This window comes from Talpa occidentalis, unplaced genomic scaffold, assembly GCF_014898055.3.
Source record: "Talpa occidentalis isolate TD23 unplaced genomic scaffold, MPIMG_talOcc4v2.1 talOcc4.3, whole genome shotgun sequence".
In the NCBI taxonomy this organism is placed as follows: Eukaryota; Metazoa; Chordata; class Mammalia; order Eulipotyphla; family Talpidae; genus Talpa; species Talpa occidentalis.
The window spans coordinates 27,414,850-27,428,017 of NW_023603184.1; the positions used below are offsets into that span (position 1 = coordinate 27,414,850).

General features: G+C 50.4%; 1 protein-coding gene across 1 annotated transcript in view; it reads right to left on the minus strand.

Annotated features, from left to right (window-relative positions):
* Positions 1 to 7,316: 7,316 nt before the first annotated feature.
* GALNT18 (polypeptide N-acetylgalactosaminyltransferase 18) overlaps positions 7,317 to 13,168 on the minus strand; it is a 332,754-nt gene continuing 326,902 nt past the window's right edge. Inside the window, exon 11 of the mRNA XM_054699371.1 lies at positions 7,317 to 7,762. Coding sequence (XP_054555346.1) covers positions 7,616 to 7,762 — 147 coding nt within the window. The 3' untranslated portion in view covers positions 7,317 to 7,615. The remainder of the gene's footprint in view (positions 7,763 to 13,168) is intronic.

Here is a 13,168-nt window from a genome sequence, read left to right on the forward strand (position 1 = left end):
CTCACAGGAGACACCTGGCGTTTGCCCTTCACTCTGGGCCTGCACCCAGGAATCTATAATAGAGAGCTAGTTGAAGCCATGACTATGTGGACACTTGTGACCCCAGGAGAAGAGGTGAAGACCTTTTTGAATGTGACCCATTTGGTGGCGTTTAAACAGATTGTTCTTGTTCAGTGTCCCCAGTTTGTCCAGTCAAGCCATCCAGTTTGAAGCAGGGGAGAGAGGTTTCTGTCCCTCCTGCATCCTTGTCCTGTGCCCACTTCTAGTAATTCCCCTTGAGCTGTCAATCATGAAGCTACATTCTGAGCCTCCCTGCAAGGTTCTCACCTGTGGGCTCTTTGGCCTCCGTGACCTCGGGTCTGAGCTCAGAGCCTCCTGCCCTCTGCTTACCCTTCTCCCAGACCCACCTTTCCAGGAGCCCCACCTGACTGTCTAGTTGTTCACATCAAAGGACAAATGTGCTCCTATATTTCAAAGTCATCTGGCAGATTTGATTAATTTTGGAAATGAACAACACAAAGATTCATCACAAACTTTCAGGTGTGAGCAGCAATAAACAAAATCAGAGCATGGAGCGCGATTTATTTATTAAAACAGTAAATTGAAGGGAAATGGGCTATTTATTTTGCAGGATGTCTTCTACAGAAATAATTGGCTCATTAATCACATTCTCACTGTGGTCACGTTTGGAAGGTCAGGCTCATCCAAGAATTGAAACGGGCGGTGCTTACAGCCCTGGCAGCACAGGGGTGAAGGTGCAGGGAGGTAGTCTCTAAACTCAGAGTTCCATGCCATGAACTGGCCACCTGGCCAAAGTTTTTCCCTGAGGAGACTGAGTGGGTCCCCACCCCTGTTCTCAGGGGCGGGGAGGACATGGAGCATTCTGTGCACAGTCTTTAAAGTCTGACTCCTGGGTATGGCTACACCGTGCAATATGAACACACACCCACATTAGGGCACATGCCTCCGAGGCCCTTTCTGACCTCATGTTACCTGAACACAAGACAGGACAAAATCCTTGTCAGTGGTGGAGAGTCAGACCTGAGGCCATGGGCCAGCCACTGGGATGGGGATTGGAGGGCTGGCATCAGGGGGATAGATGTGCTCTATCCCTTGGAGCTGAAGGCAGGAAAGAAGTGTGGCTGATGGAGTGTGCATTTGGGGTGACTTGTGCATGTTTGTTTTCCTAGACTGCGGTGGTCATAAAAACAACACAGACTCCTAAGGCCAGAGTCTCTCATCTTGCCTCATGGCTCCTTGGCATCTCTTGCTTGTAACCAGGAAGAAATGGCAGCGATGAAAGACTTCTGATTTCACACAGCCTCTGCTTCTCAAGGACCACATTAAATGATGGCAGCCTTATTTTTATAAAAACAATGTTTCGGGAGTTGGCAGAGATCCCCTCTCTCTTTGGAGTCCATGTGTGTGTATGCGTGTGTGTGTGCGCGTGCACGCGCGCATGCATGCATCATCCTACACGCATGTGCACACAGGTATATATGGCAGTTCTGTAAGCCTGTGCATGTGTGCTGGTAGCTGGTGCACACACGTGCCCCTCTGTTGCATGTGTGCACAGCAGTTGTGGGGCTTGGATGTGTGTTCACATATGGGCAAGGGTCTGCACATGAGCAGGTTTTGGTGTCTACAATCTTTGCATCCTGCTCCCATCAGTCTTGTTTGTTGTAAAGAGTAGGGAGCTGCTCAGCAGTTCAGGGAAGAGAAGAGTGCACAGGGCGTGCCTGGGTTGGCTGGGAGGAGAAGGGAGCCTGGGCAGCTCCAGGGCTGGCTTTTGTCTCAACCAGGGTCATGGCCACATGTTGTGGCTCCTTCACGACAGGTCTGTGCTTTCTGCTGCTCAGCTCCTTGCTCTGCTCTGCTCTGCTCTGGTTTCCCTCTCATGACCTCAGCATGCACGGGGTGTTGGCTCTCTTGGCTTTGCCTGGCCGGGCTCTATACCCAGCATCTCTATGACACCGTGGCCTTCTTCACTAGCTAGCTGACTCTTCACACGTGCCAGGATGCAAATTCACACTCAGAATTTGTTCAGTCCAGCACATCTTTTTGTGCTGAATCACTGACCTTTGACCAGCCTGTGGAGGCATGTCCATGGGTCAGTTCAAATGTGTCATGGCAGGAAAGAGTGTGATCTTGGTATGAACAGGTTGCAGCCAGGGCTGTGGTTGGGACAGAGCAGCATGGACATGGAGGGCAGTGATGGACATCGCTGGTCCTTATGCACAAATTCCCTGCCCCTCTGCAGTGCCCACCCTTTCCCTGTGGAGACCAGAACTACTGGGGCTGCCCCAACAGGCAGGTTTCCCTGGACAAGGTGGGTGTGAGTGGGGGAGACCCTAGAGCCTGGGGTCTATATTATTTACCATCCCTCCCCGACTCCCCCAGAGCGGGTTGAATTGTGCCTACTTTGGTAATTTCTATTACCAAATTTCTATTTGGCAATTTCTATTACCAAAGACCTAAAGACTCAGAATGTGTCCTGATGTGGAGACAGGGTCAGACAGAGATAGTAAAGTTAAAATGAGGTTATTAAGGTGAGTCCTATTCCAATTAAGAAGAAGAAATTTGGAAACAGAGACACACACAGAGGGAAGATGATGTGAGGAGACACAGGCCAAGGAGAGAGGCTGGGGCAGCTCTTCCCTCACAGCCCTCAGGAGGAGGCAGCCCTGCTAACACCTTCATCTTAGACTTCTGACCCCCAGAACTGAGAGTCAGCATTCCCGATGCTTAGCCACCCAATCTGTGCTCTTGACTATGGAAGCTCTGGAAAACTATATAGCACCCCCCCAAAAAAAAACTTGGAAAAAAAGAAGAGGGAGACAGTGACTCCCCAGAGGTCCAGTGGGTGTGAGAACAGGCAGCCACCACACCTCACAGCCCCCCTCTGTGTCTGAGGCCCTGACCTGGGTGCCTCTAGCACTCAACCTCTGGACTCACGAAGGAGAAAACTCAGGGGCCAGTGCCTGAGCTCCTCATTTCCATCTTTGGTGAGACCCACTGAAGGTTTTACCAAGGGGGGGAATCTAACTTTATCTGCAATTCAAAAAGACCCCTGTGACAACAGCAGTGTGGAGGCCCATGAGGGAGGGAGTGGGGAGCCTGGAGATAGGGAGGCAGGGCCCATGTGAACCACGAAGAGGCCCAGGAAAGCGATGATTCCAGAGCTGCTTAGGAGGCAGCATGGCCTGAAGTATTAGGACAGAGGGGGAGGTTGAGGAGTGCACAGTTAGGGATGAGAGGCGGCCTCTGGCCTGAGTGCTGGTAGAGGGTGGTGCCGCCAAGGGCGTGCCTGGGAGCAAAAGTAAAAACTCCGTTTCTAGCACATCAGGTCAGAGCTGTTTGAGGGGCAGCCAGGTTCTGTCAACAGCAGGAGAGGTCACACTGGGAGTTCTTCCTGATTTCTAAATTCTCTCAATTTTCTAGTCTGCTCCCACAAAGGTCAAACATGTTCCTGGACCAGAGAAGGGCCTCAGAGACGCAGGAAGCTGCAGAAGCTGCAAGACTGTGATTTTTGGCAGGTGACTTTCGGGGCTGGTTGGGACACAGCCAGGGCTGCTGGCTTCTGCCGCTGCTTCTGTAAACAATTGCATTCATCTTCTAATAACAGAAAGGACCCTGGGCAGGGACTGGGTAAGGGTCGGGGCTGTGGAACTGGGTTATAGGCCAAGCAGCAGGGCTGTCTGTCTGGGTGTCTTTTGGCACAGGCTAAAAGAGTCCTTTCTAGTACCAGGGGAGGCAATGGAAGCAGGGAACATTGTTGTTTAATGTGTAAGTCATTAAGAAAAATAATGATCTCATGCTGGGGTGTTCAGAGAACTCCCACACAGCTGACAATTAGCTTATGGAAACAGCAGGGAAGGGCAGCAGTCTGGGCTTGGGCTGGGCGAGGTGGACAGGGCTGGAGTCACCTCACCCTCTCCCTCCTTGGTGCTGATTTCCTACCTCTGCCTCACGCCTGGCCAGAGACTGCTGTGGAAATGCGTGGCCTCAGACTCTCACTTTAAACCTGTGAGATACAGTGAAGCCTGGCCCGGCCATCATTGGTTGCCATTTCGAAGAGGTGAGGCCCCTGCGGTCATCTCAGAGCTTCTTCTTGTGCAAGGGCCTGGGCTCCGGGCTCAGGGAGAGTTGGTAAGTTGTTGAGTTGGTGTCCTAGGAGGGATCTGCCTACCCTGACTCCTGTTTTAACTGTCCCCAGGTTAGCTGAGGGGCAAGGGGAGGGAGAGTATAGATGTTGTTGGGAGCGGATGAGGGCAGGGTGCCTTTGATAGGAGTGTAAGGATGAGTGGTGTTTGTAGGGCTGGGGTGTAGGTAGTGACGAGAGGAGGGCTAGTGCCCCCAGACAGGTGACTCAGACACGAGTAGGTGTTAGCACAGGTAGAATGGGCTAGGGGTGAGGACAGGCATGGAGAAGTATGTGTGTAGTCTGGAATAATGGTGTGGATGTCAGTGACAGCAACTGGGTGAAATGATCATAGATTTTCTAGCACTTATTATGTGCTATCACTATTCTAAGGGTTTTACATAACTTTACTCATTTAATTTTCAAACAATTCCATAGAAGAATTAGTATGGAGTCCCAGGGCAAGTTAGGGTTAAATAGGCAGCTGCAGGGACATTGCAGACAGGAACTTCGGGGGAGTTAAATAGGCTTCTAAGATAAGGACAATAAATTCTAAAAAGTGCTAACCAAAATATATTCCAGAAATGAGGTCAGAAAGTCCAGGAGGACTAAACAAAGACAGTAAAACTTGAGAGAATAAGACCTTGGACAAGGGAGGTAAACTCTAAGAGCTGGGAAAAATGGGCACATCTGCCTGGAGGGGTACGGCCACTAGGAAAAAGAGCCAATAACAGAATAAAATGAAGAGATTTTAGAACAAAGAGAAAAAAGGTTTAAGTATCCCTAGGCATGAGCCCACAGTGGCTTCCTTGCCCCTCCCAACTACAGCATACTTGGGAGCCCTTACTTCTTCCTTCAAATAAACTTTACTTTCTTAAAGGAATTTTGTTTCTCTGTGCTTACTTCCCTAAACCGTCTGCAAAGTCCTCTTTACGGCTTCGTGAGACACCAACCTGTGGCGGTCTAGTGGCTGGGACTCAGCGCTTCCACTGCAGCCTGGGATACATTCCTGGCTGGCAGACTAGGCCTGAAAACCTGAAATTATGGTATCAGTATCCCTATTTTTTCAGGGGTGGAAATGGAGGTGCAAAGAGGTCAAGGTGCTGTTCAAAATCATCTTGCTGGTAAATGGCAGGATTGGGACTTGAACCTGAATGTCTGGCTCCGGAGTCCAAGCTCTTGGTCCTTCTGCATTACAATTGGGCACTGAGGGATGAAGAGGAGGGTGTGTGAAGAGGCGGGGCGGCATGAAGGCCGTGCTTGGGGGTGGAGGCCTGGGCAAGCACAGGCGGGAGGGCATGTGGAGCTGACGGGGGTGGGTGCTGGGCAGCAGTCCTCAAGCCTTATCAAGAATGGGAATCACTCAAGGGTCCATTAAAACCTAGATTGTCTCCAATTCAGGGTGTCTGGGCTGGGGGCTTGAGAATTGAATTTCTGATAAGTTCCACAGTAATACTGATGCTGCTGGCCTGGGGACCAGACTTCGAGTAGACGGCGATAGGGCAGGACGCATGGGTGATTATGAAGAACAGGGACTGACATTTTAGAGGGGGAAAAGAGGTGGGTAGAGTGAGACTAGAACAGAGTGTGTCTTTAGAAGGATAGGCTGGGTCACAGCTAGAGGAAGATGCTCATTTGTCTGGGTGGAGGAATGGGTGTGTTTGGACAGAGCAGTTAGTCCAGGGGAAGGCCCACTGGGGCTCTGACTTGCAGAGCTTGGCGCACACGGTGCCCACAGTTCCATAAGCGCCTCTTTGCTCTCGCAGGTCCTGCTCTTCATGTTGCCCATGGAGGGGTGGGGGCAGTAGGAATGGTCCTGGCAAATGCCTGGCACCCTCTCACTGGCCTGTACTGGACCCCAAGGGTCTTTTGGGGAATTAAATATAAACCTAAAAGGAGGTCTTATGATGTTGGTTAGGGACACCCTAGTGGCCCCTCCAGGGTGAATCTTGTGCTAGATGGGGTTGTTGGCATGTAAAGGTGACTGAGAGAGAAGACCCCTCTTCTTCTCTTGGGGTCCCCAAGGTGCAGGAAGTATCTCTATGTTCAATTTTTCAACTGTAAATTACTGATCCCAAACAGGCAGCTGGCAAGGCTGTCAGTCACTGGGTCCCAGTCTCATGTCCTGTCTCATGTCCTGTCACTCATCATTACTCAGGATGGAAGGTGGTACTGGGGATAGGGATCCTTTAAATTGAACACATGAGTCTCCAATTCTTTGGACCAGAACAAGAAACAATCTTCTGGAAGCCACTGGAATAACAGAGGGTTACAGGCTCCAAGACAGATGGCTCCACCCTGATGGTTCCACCCTGATCATTCCACTTGTCTCCCCAGGCTGGGCCCACCCAGGTCACTGAGAGCCATGACTGAGGGAGCCCTGTCTTGTGGTTGAATTGTGTTCTCACTCCCAGCACTTCACTTTGGAAACAGTCATGAGGGTGTAAACAGATCATGAGCGTGGGTCCTAATCCAATGTGATTAGTGTCAAGATACAAATGGGAAATTTGAACACAAAAGAGGACGCACACATTGGGAAGACAGAGGGACCAGATGGCCACAAATAAGCCAAGGAACGCCTGAGGCTACCAGAAATTAGAAGCGTGGCCTGGGCAGCTTTTCCCTCACAGCTCTCAGAAGGAATCCACCCTGTGGCACTTTGATTTTGGACTCCTGGCCTCAGAAAGGTTCCCAAGGCACCAATTTGTGAAACCTTGTCACCACGGCCCCAGGAAGTAAAAACCGTGATTCCTGGCAGGAGCCCATTGGTCTCAGCAACTGGATAGGGCACTGGCTACTGTAGTGCCACCCCTGCTGAGGACCCCAGCAGTGGACAGTCTTGGGGGGTGAAGGAGGTGACTTCAGGAAGGGACAGTGTAGTCTGAAGAGGTCCTGATTTCTCCAGAAGTGAAAAACGGAGCAGTTTCCAGAGGTAAAACCTCATGGTGGAGAGGCAGGGCAACCCTTCTCCTTAGAGGCAGGCCCTGAGGTACTACTACCTTCTAGCAGCCCTGGACTTAACAAAGAAAGCTGGCAGTCTGTCCAACAAGCTCCCACCATTTTCAAGGGCTTCACCCCTTTCTCTGGGATGTCGAGCAGGAAGGGTAAATGGGGATGCACCTGCAGCTACAAGAACTCCAAGTTCCAAGTAGCTGGGCATGAGTCTCCATGGACCATCAAGACTGCAAAGACCTTTTTCTTAACCAATAGTATTTTATTGTCAGTTATAAATATTTTCCATTTGTCCCCTATTTACAGTTGCAAAATAGTTTATGATATTACACCCTTACCCACCATTCAGCATCTTTCTATAAACTCCATGAAAATTGAATAGGAAATAAAAAGCTCTTTTGGGGGGCCCACTAACCTGGTTCCCCAGACTCCAAACAACCCCACAAGACAGCAGGCAACGTTGCAGCAGGTGCTACACAGTAGCAAAGGGGCAGGTGGTGGGGGGGGCGGGGGCTCTGGGGGTCAGGATGCCAGGCTCCTCAGGACATTGGTGATGCTCCAGTGCTGGCCGGAGCACTTCTGCAGCACCAGTTGGAAGCCAAACTCCGAGTCGCTGTTCTCCTGCAGCTCCAGGCAGCGCTTGGACTTGCGGTTCTGGATGGGTCCTCCCTAGAAGTTGGGATGGGGGGAGTGGGGTCAAAGAGTATAGAGGCCACAGGGGCAATTTAGAGAACTCCAGGCCTAGCCGCTGGGGTAGGTGGGGTGGTGGTGAGATTAGTGGTATATGACCAGACTCAAGATCCCCATCAGCAGGTCTGTATGCCGTACTCCGTGGCTGGGAGCTCAGCTCAGGCAGATGGGAATGGAACCAGCCCAGCTCTCTAATTCACAAGTCCTGCCTGCTGGCTTGTTGGGTGATGAGGTGGAAAGGACAGATGCAGAAGCTTCTTTTCTATGTGGCCTCGGGCAAACTGCTCCACCTTTCTGGTTCCATGGTCTCTAGGCCGAGATGATAACCTCTATCTTACACTACGGGATGAGTAGGACTGGTGGGGAATCTTTGTCCATGAGAAACCAACACGCAGATGGGAAGCTGCTTAAAATATCAGGATGGTGGCTCCAGAAAATGTGCACAAGCAGAATTGGGGGGCAGACCAAGCACTCTGTTTACCCTGCTAAAGATTCTGACTGCTCCACATACCATCAGGGGCTGGGGTAGACCAGGTCTTGTCAAGAGGGAGGCTGCGTCATTGACCCCTGGACCACTGAAGGCTGAGGAGACTTGTCCAACACAGTGGAGGCCTCTGCTCATTTTCCCCAATAGTCACTGAGGCGCATTCCAAGCCTCTCATGGGGCATCTTGCCAAGGCTGAGTGAGGGAGGCAGGGGCAGAGGTCTCTGAGAAGTAAATTATTCCTTCAGAGACTCAAATATGACATTTCCCAGGCCCTACACCAGCCAAACCAGGCCCTCAGCAATGTAGAGACAGGAAGTGGTGACCCTGGGGCAGAAACAGCCAGTGTGGCCTCCAGGAAGGATGTGGAAGAGATGGACTGAGACCAAGAGCAGGGATGGGGAGAGGAGACAAGCTCTGTGAAAGGACCGGGCGTTTTGGGAGGCAAAGTGTGAGGCCAAGGAGAACGCCATCTATGGAGGCCTGGAGAAGAGCCCCTTCTATTGACAGAACACATTTCGGGTATGGCCATCCTTTGGTGCTAAAGCTAGCACTGACCATCAGCACTATGTCACCCCTGTCTTCCTTCCCAAACCTACCTTTCCCACTGAACAAACTCTGGGCAAACTCCATTCACCACAATGGCTCCCCCCACTATCTGTCCATCCCGTGACTGTCTCAAGGTGGCGGGCTAGGAGGAGAGCTGAGGGCGACCCAGTGGCTGGGGTGGAAGAAGGTCACTTTGATGAGACTCAGGGGTCTGGGGAGTCATTCGGTTTAGTCCATTTGAGGGCTCTCTGCAGACATATGGCCCATTTCTCCACCCCCTCCCCACCCCTGCTCTGGCAAATGAGTGTCAGAAATGGCTTGAAGCCACTGAGACATATCATTGACTAAGCAGGAAAAGATCTGGGTCTTGGTGGAGACTATATTCCAGGAGGTGGAGCAGGCAAAAGTTCTGTAGTATGTTAGGAGGCTGTGCACAAAAGCGGAGGGCAGGGCTGGGGACTGAGTGTTCATTAGCCCCAAAAATTTGTAGGTTGAAGCCCTAATCCCCAAAGTCATGGCATTTAGTGGTGGGACCTCTGAGACGCAATTAGGTTGTGAGAAGACAGTCCTGATGAATGGCATTACTGTGCTTCTAAGAAGAGACACAAAAGAGATAATCTCTCTTTTCCTGTCACAAGAGGGCACAGTGAGAAGGTGATTTCTGCAAACCAGGAACTGGGACCTCAGCAGACACCAGGTGTGCTGGATGGACCTTGATCTTGGACTTCCCAGCTTCTAGAATTGTGAGAAATAAATGTTTGCTGCTTAAGCTGCTCACTCCATGGTCTATTATAGCAGACATGCAGAGGGAGAGGGCTAGGGAATGGTGGTGAGCAGGCTGCGATTGTGGAGGTGGTCAAGGTGGTCCTCGCTGAGAAGGTGAGTGCTGAGCAAAGATGGGAAGAAGGGGCGGAGGTGGTCGAGAGGGTATCTGGGGGAGAATTCCATGCCCCAGAGCAAAGCTCCTGTGCCAGCAGTGCCCTGGTATGTTCAGGAAACAACACAGAGGCCTGTGGGCAGAGCAGGCAAAGGGATAGGGGTGGACGATGAGACCCAGGAGGTTTGGGTGGGGCAGGCTGTGTGGGGTCTCATGGTCACTGAACAGACTTTGGCTTTAAATCTGGTGACAGGGCCAGGGTTGAGCTGACATGTTAACTAGGTCACTGTGACTGCACTAATGAATGTGGATCATGAGTGGGGGGTGGGGAAGGAAGCACACACACCAGTTAGTAGGCTCTTGTCTTATACCCAGGACCCAGCCAGCAGCCTCTGGGCCAGGCCCAGGGCTTTGAGGGGTCGTGGCTTTTTTTTTTTTTTTTTTATAGAGGCATGCTTTATTTATTTGTTTGCTGGTTTGTTTGTTTGTTTTGTTTATACATGCACTGGGTACAGTCAGAAGTGCGGGAGGGCGAGAGAATTCACCAGAGCCAGAGCGGGGAGCAGAGCAGGCAGAAGGACCGAAGTACACTGCTGAGGGGAGCAGCGGGCGGCAGGAGAGGTCTGCGCGCCATGTGGGACCCGCCTCTGGTGGCCGGGGAGCAGCCGGGGATCGAACCGGCGCCGCAGAGGCCGCGCGCAGCTTCGCAACCCAGCGCTCAACCGCTGCGCCACCGGGGAGGCCCCTGAGGGGTCGTGGCTTTGATGCACTGCCTCCGACTGGCCCTACTCTCTGTGGAGGGCGCAGTCACTTGGTTTACCAGTCCAGTCATCTAAATTATTTGTGTAATACTTACAACTACAGGATCTGGAAATACACAATACTTTTAATTAAAGAATTTAAATAAGGGCAATTAAACCTGGCAGGAGAGACGCAGCAGCACACAGAGAACTTAATTGGAATGGAAACCAAATTAAATATGGAAACAGTGTTAAAAAAAAATCGAAAGCTGAATGTATAGAATTAAGAAGGCTAATAATAATTCCTAGAGCTGGGTTCCCAGCCCCAGCCTGGTTCTTTCTCCTGGGCCTCTCTGGAGTCATGACTGGAAGGGGCACAAGAAGTAGTAAGAGCAGAAGCAAGAACACTAGACTCTGTTCCCAGTTTTGCCTCTGGCTCTCCCTGGACATGTGACCCTGAGTAAGTGACTTAGCCACTCTGAGCTTCTGTCTTCTCCTTTATAGAGGGCACTGGACCACGGCGGGGCACCAGATTTGTGTCTTGACATGGAACAGTGACAATGGGCATATTGGGGCATCAGGAGTTGTGGCCCACAAGCCCTTTGGGGAGGGGCACTGAGGAATTGACTGCAGGTTACACAGTCATACGCCTCCTCTCTGACTCAGTTTCCCCAAGATGTGTCTGTGGTAGCTGGGGGTAGAACATCTAGCATCAGACCAGCTATTTCTCCTGGGGATGGAGTTTGGGTAAATGGATTAGACAGTTCCCAGAGGGATTGTGAATCTGAAAATCACTCGAACCCTTCTTCAGATCTCCAGTGGGAACCCCAAAAGTACCTTTTGAAATTCCTAGGTGGTGCTGCTGCTGGTCCAGGGACCACAAAGAAGTCAGCCCCCTCTTTCAGGAAAGGGCTTGTCCCAGAGGTGGAGCATCTGGGGCATCTGGCCTGAGCTCAGGCAGGACTCACATTCGCAATTCAGGTGATCACGAGGAGGTTGTGTGTGGGCTGAATCTTGTATTCTGAGGATTTCTCTGCTTATTGCAAAACATCCATTCCACTTTCCTTTCTAATTAATTTTCCATGGGCAAGTGGCCCAATGGGTCTTTGGCTTTAAGCACAGTGGGTTTGGGAGTTTCCAGGTTAAATAGTTAATGATTAGTAATCAGATACTTCAAAGCATGGGTAGGATGTTAGTGCTAGTTAAAGAAACCCTGAGATTAAGTCTCTTTGTAGAGAGGTCTTTCTTCTATATTATGAAAATTCAGCACTCAGTTTAGTCAATAAGTCCTTTGTCTTTCTTAAAAAAGACTCATGTATGTTAGAGTACAATTCAACCTGGGATTTGCTGAGGTCTTTTGGACTGAAGATGGGGTAATGGAAATTTCAGAGGCAAAGGGAAAGGTGAAGAGGGTTACGGAGACAGCAAGGTTGCTGGAGGGAGTTTGGCTGAGGAGGCAGGAATGCAGCCAGTTAACACACACCTGCGACTAGCCTGGCAGGGAGACCCCCAGCTCCAAACGCTCATTGCAACCACCCACTGGTTTTCTAGAGGCAAGACAAAGGCATCATGGTAGGTGGTTGAAAGCATGGAAGCCAGAGGCAGAATTCCCAGATTTGCCCTTGTACAAATTATGATACTTAATCTCTGTCTTAGTTCCCTCATCTGCAGAATGGGGATAATTAATGTACCTAATAGCATTGTCATGGGAAGTCAGTCTTATTTATAAAGCAATTACAATTCTCTCTGGCCCATAGTAAATGCCACATAAATGTTTGGCAAATAAATGTTCAATTTTCACCCAGGTGTGAGTAGTGGGCGGCTGAGCCATCACACCTGGTCCTGGCTCCTGATCAAGGGATGATCAAGGGAAAAGGGCAGGGCTGACAGCCATAAACTAAAGGTATTTAAGAAAACATCCAGCGCCTACACAAAGTCTTGTCTGTACCTTAAAACTGGACAATTCCACACTTGCTCCTTCATGTGACATGAAAATGGAAAAAAGTCTTTTCAGCATTTTAGTCTTCTCAGTACAAAAGGTTCTCCAAGATGGACTTCCTGACAACACTTGGGAATTGGAGCAGGAGAAAGTCAAGGATTCCTCCTCCCTGTGTTTGGGAAATTCTTTGGCAGACTTAGTGGTGTTCCCTGGGAAATGTGCTCTGTAAATAGGTTCTTTTTTGAGTGGGTTACTCATCTTGTGTCAAATTATCAAATTAGACCCCACAATTTAGAGCCAACTGTCCTGGACAGGCAGGCTTGGCTCTGTACTCAGGTCTCTTCTGGGCAGTCTCCTTAGGCTCCTGAACACCTTGTCTTTCCTGGCATCGACAGGCATCTCTGCTGTTACCCTCACGCTCCCCATCTGATAAGTGCATAAATGCTGCACTGAGAGTGGGGCTGAGGCATGGGCACTGCCCACTTGGGAAGCTCATGTGGCCCCTTGGGCTCCCAGATGGGCTTTGCAACTGGTACTACCACCAAACAGCCGTAGGAGTGGCACACTTGGCCTGGGGCAGCATGAAATGCAGTCAGAATAAACTGACATTTCACTAAAGCTTCCAGTTGTTGAAAATATACATACAAACTTGTACTTCACGTCATACAATATGCAAACTAGTTTTAGTAGAAAACATTTCTACCCCCTCCTTCAAATCTGCAGTTATAGGAAGAAGCTCATGTTTATCCTGTAACTCTGAGTGTCCTGCTTAACACATGTCCACAAGCGCAGGTGG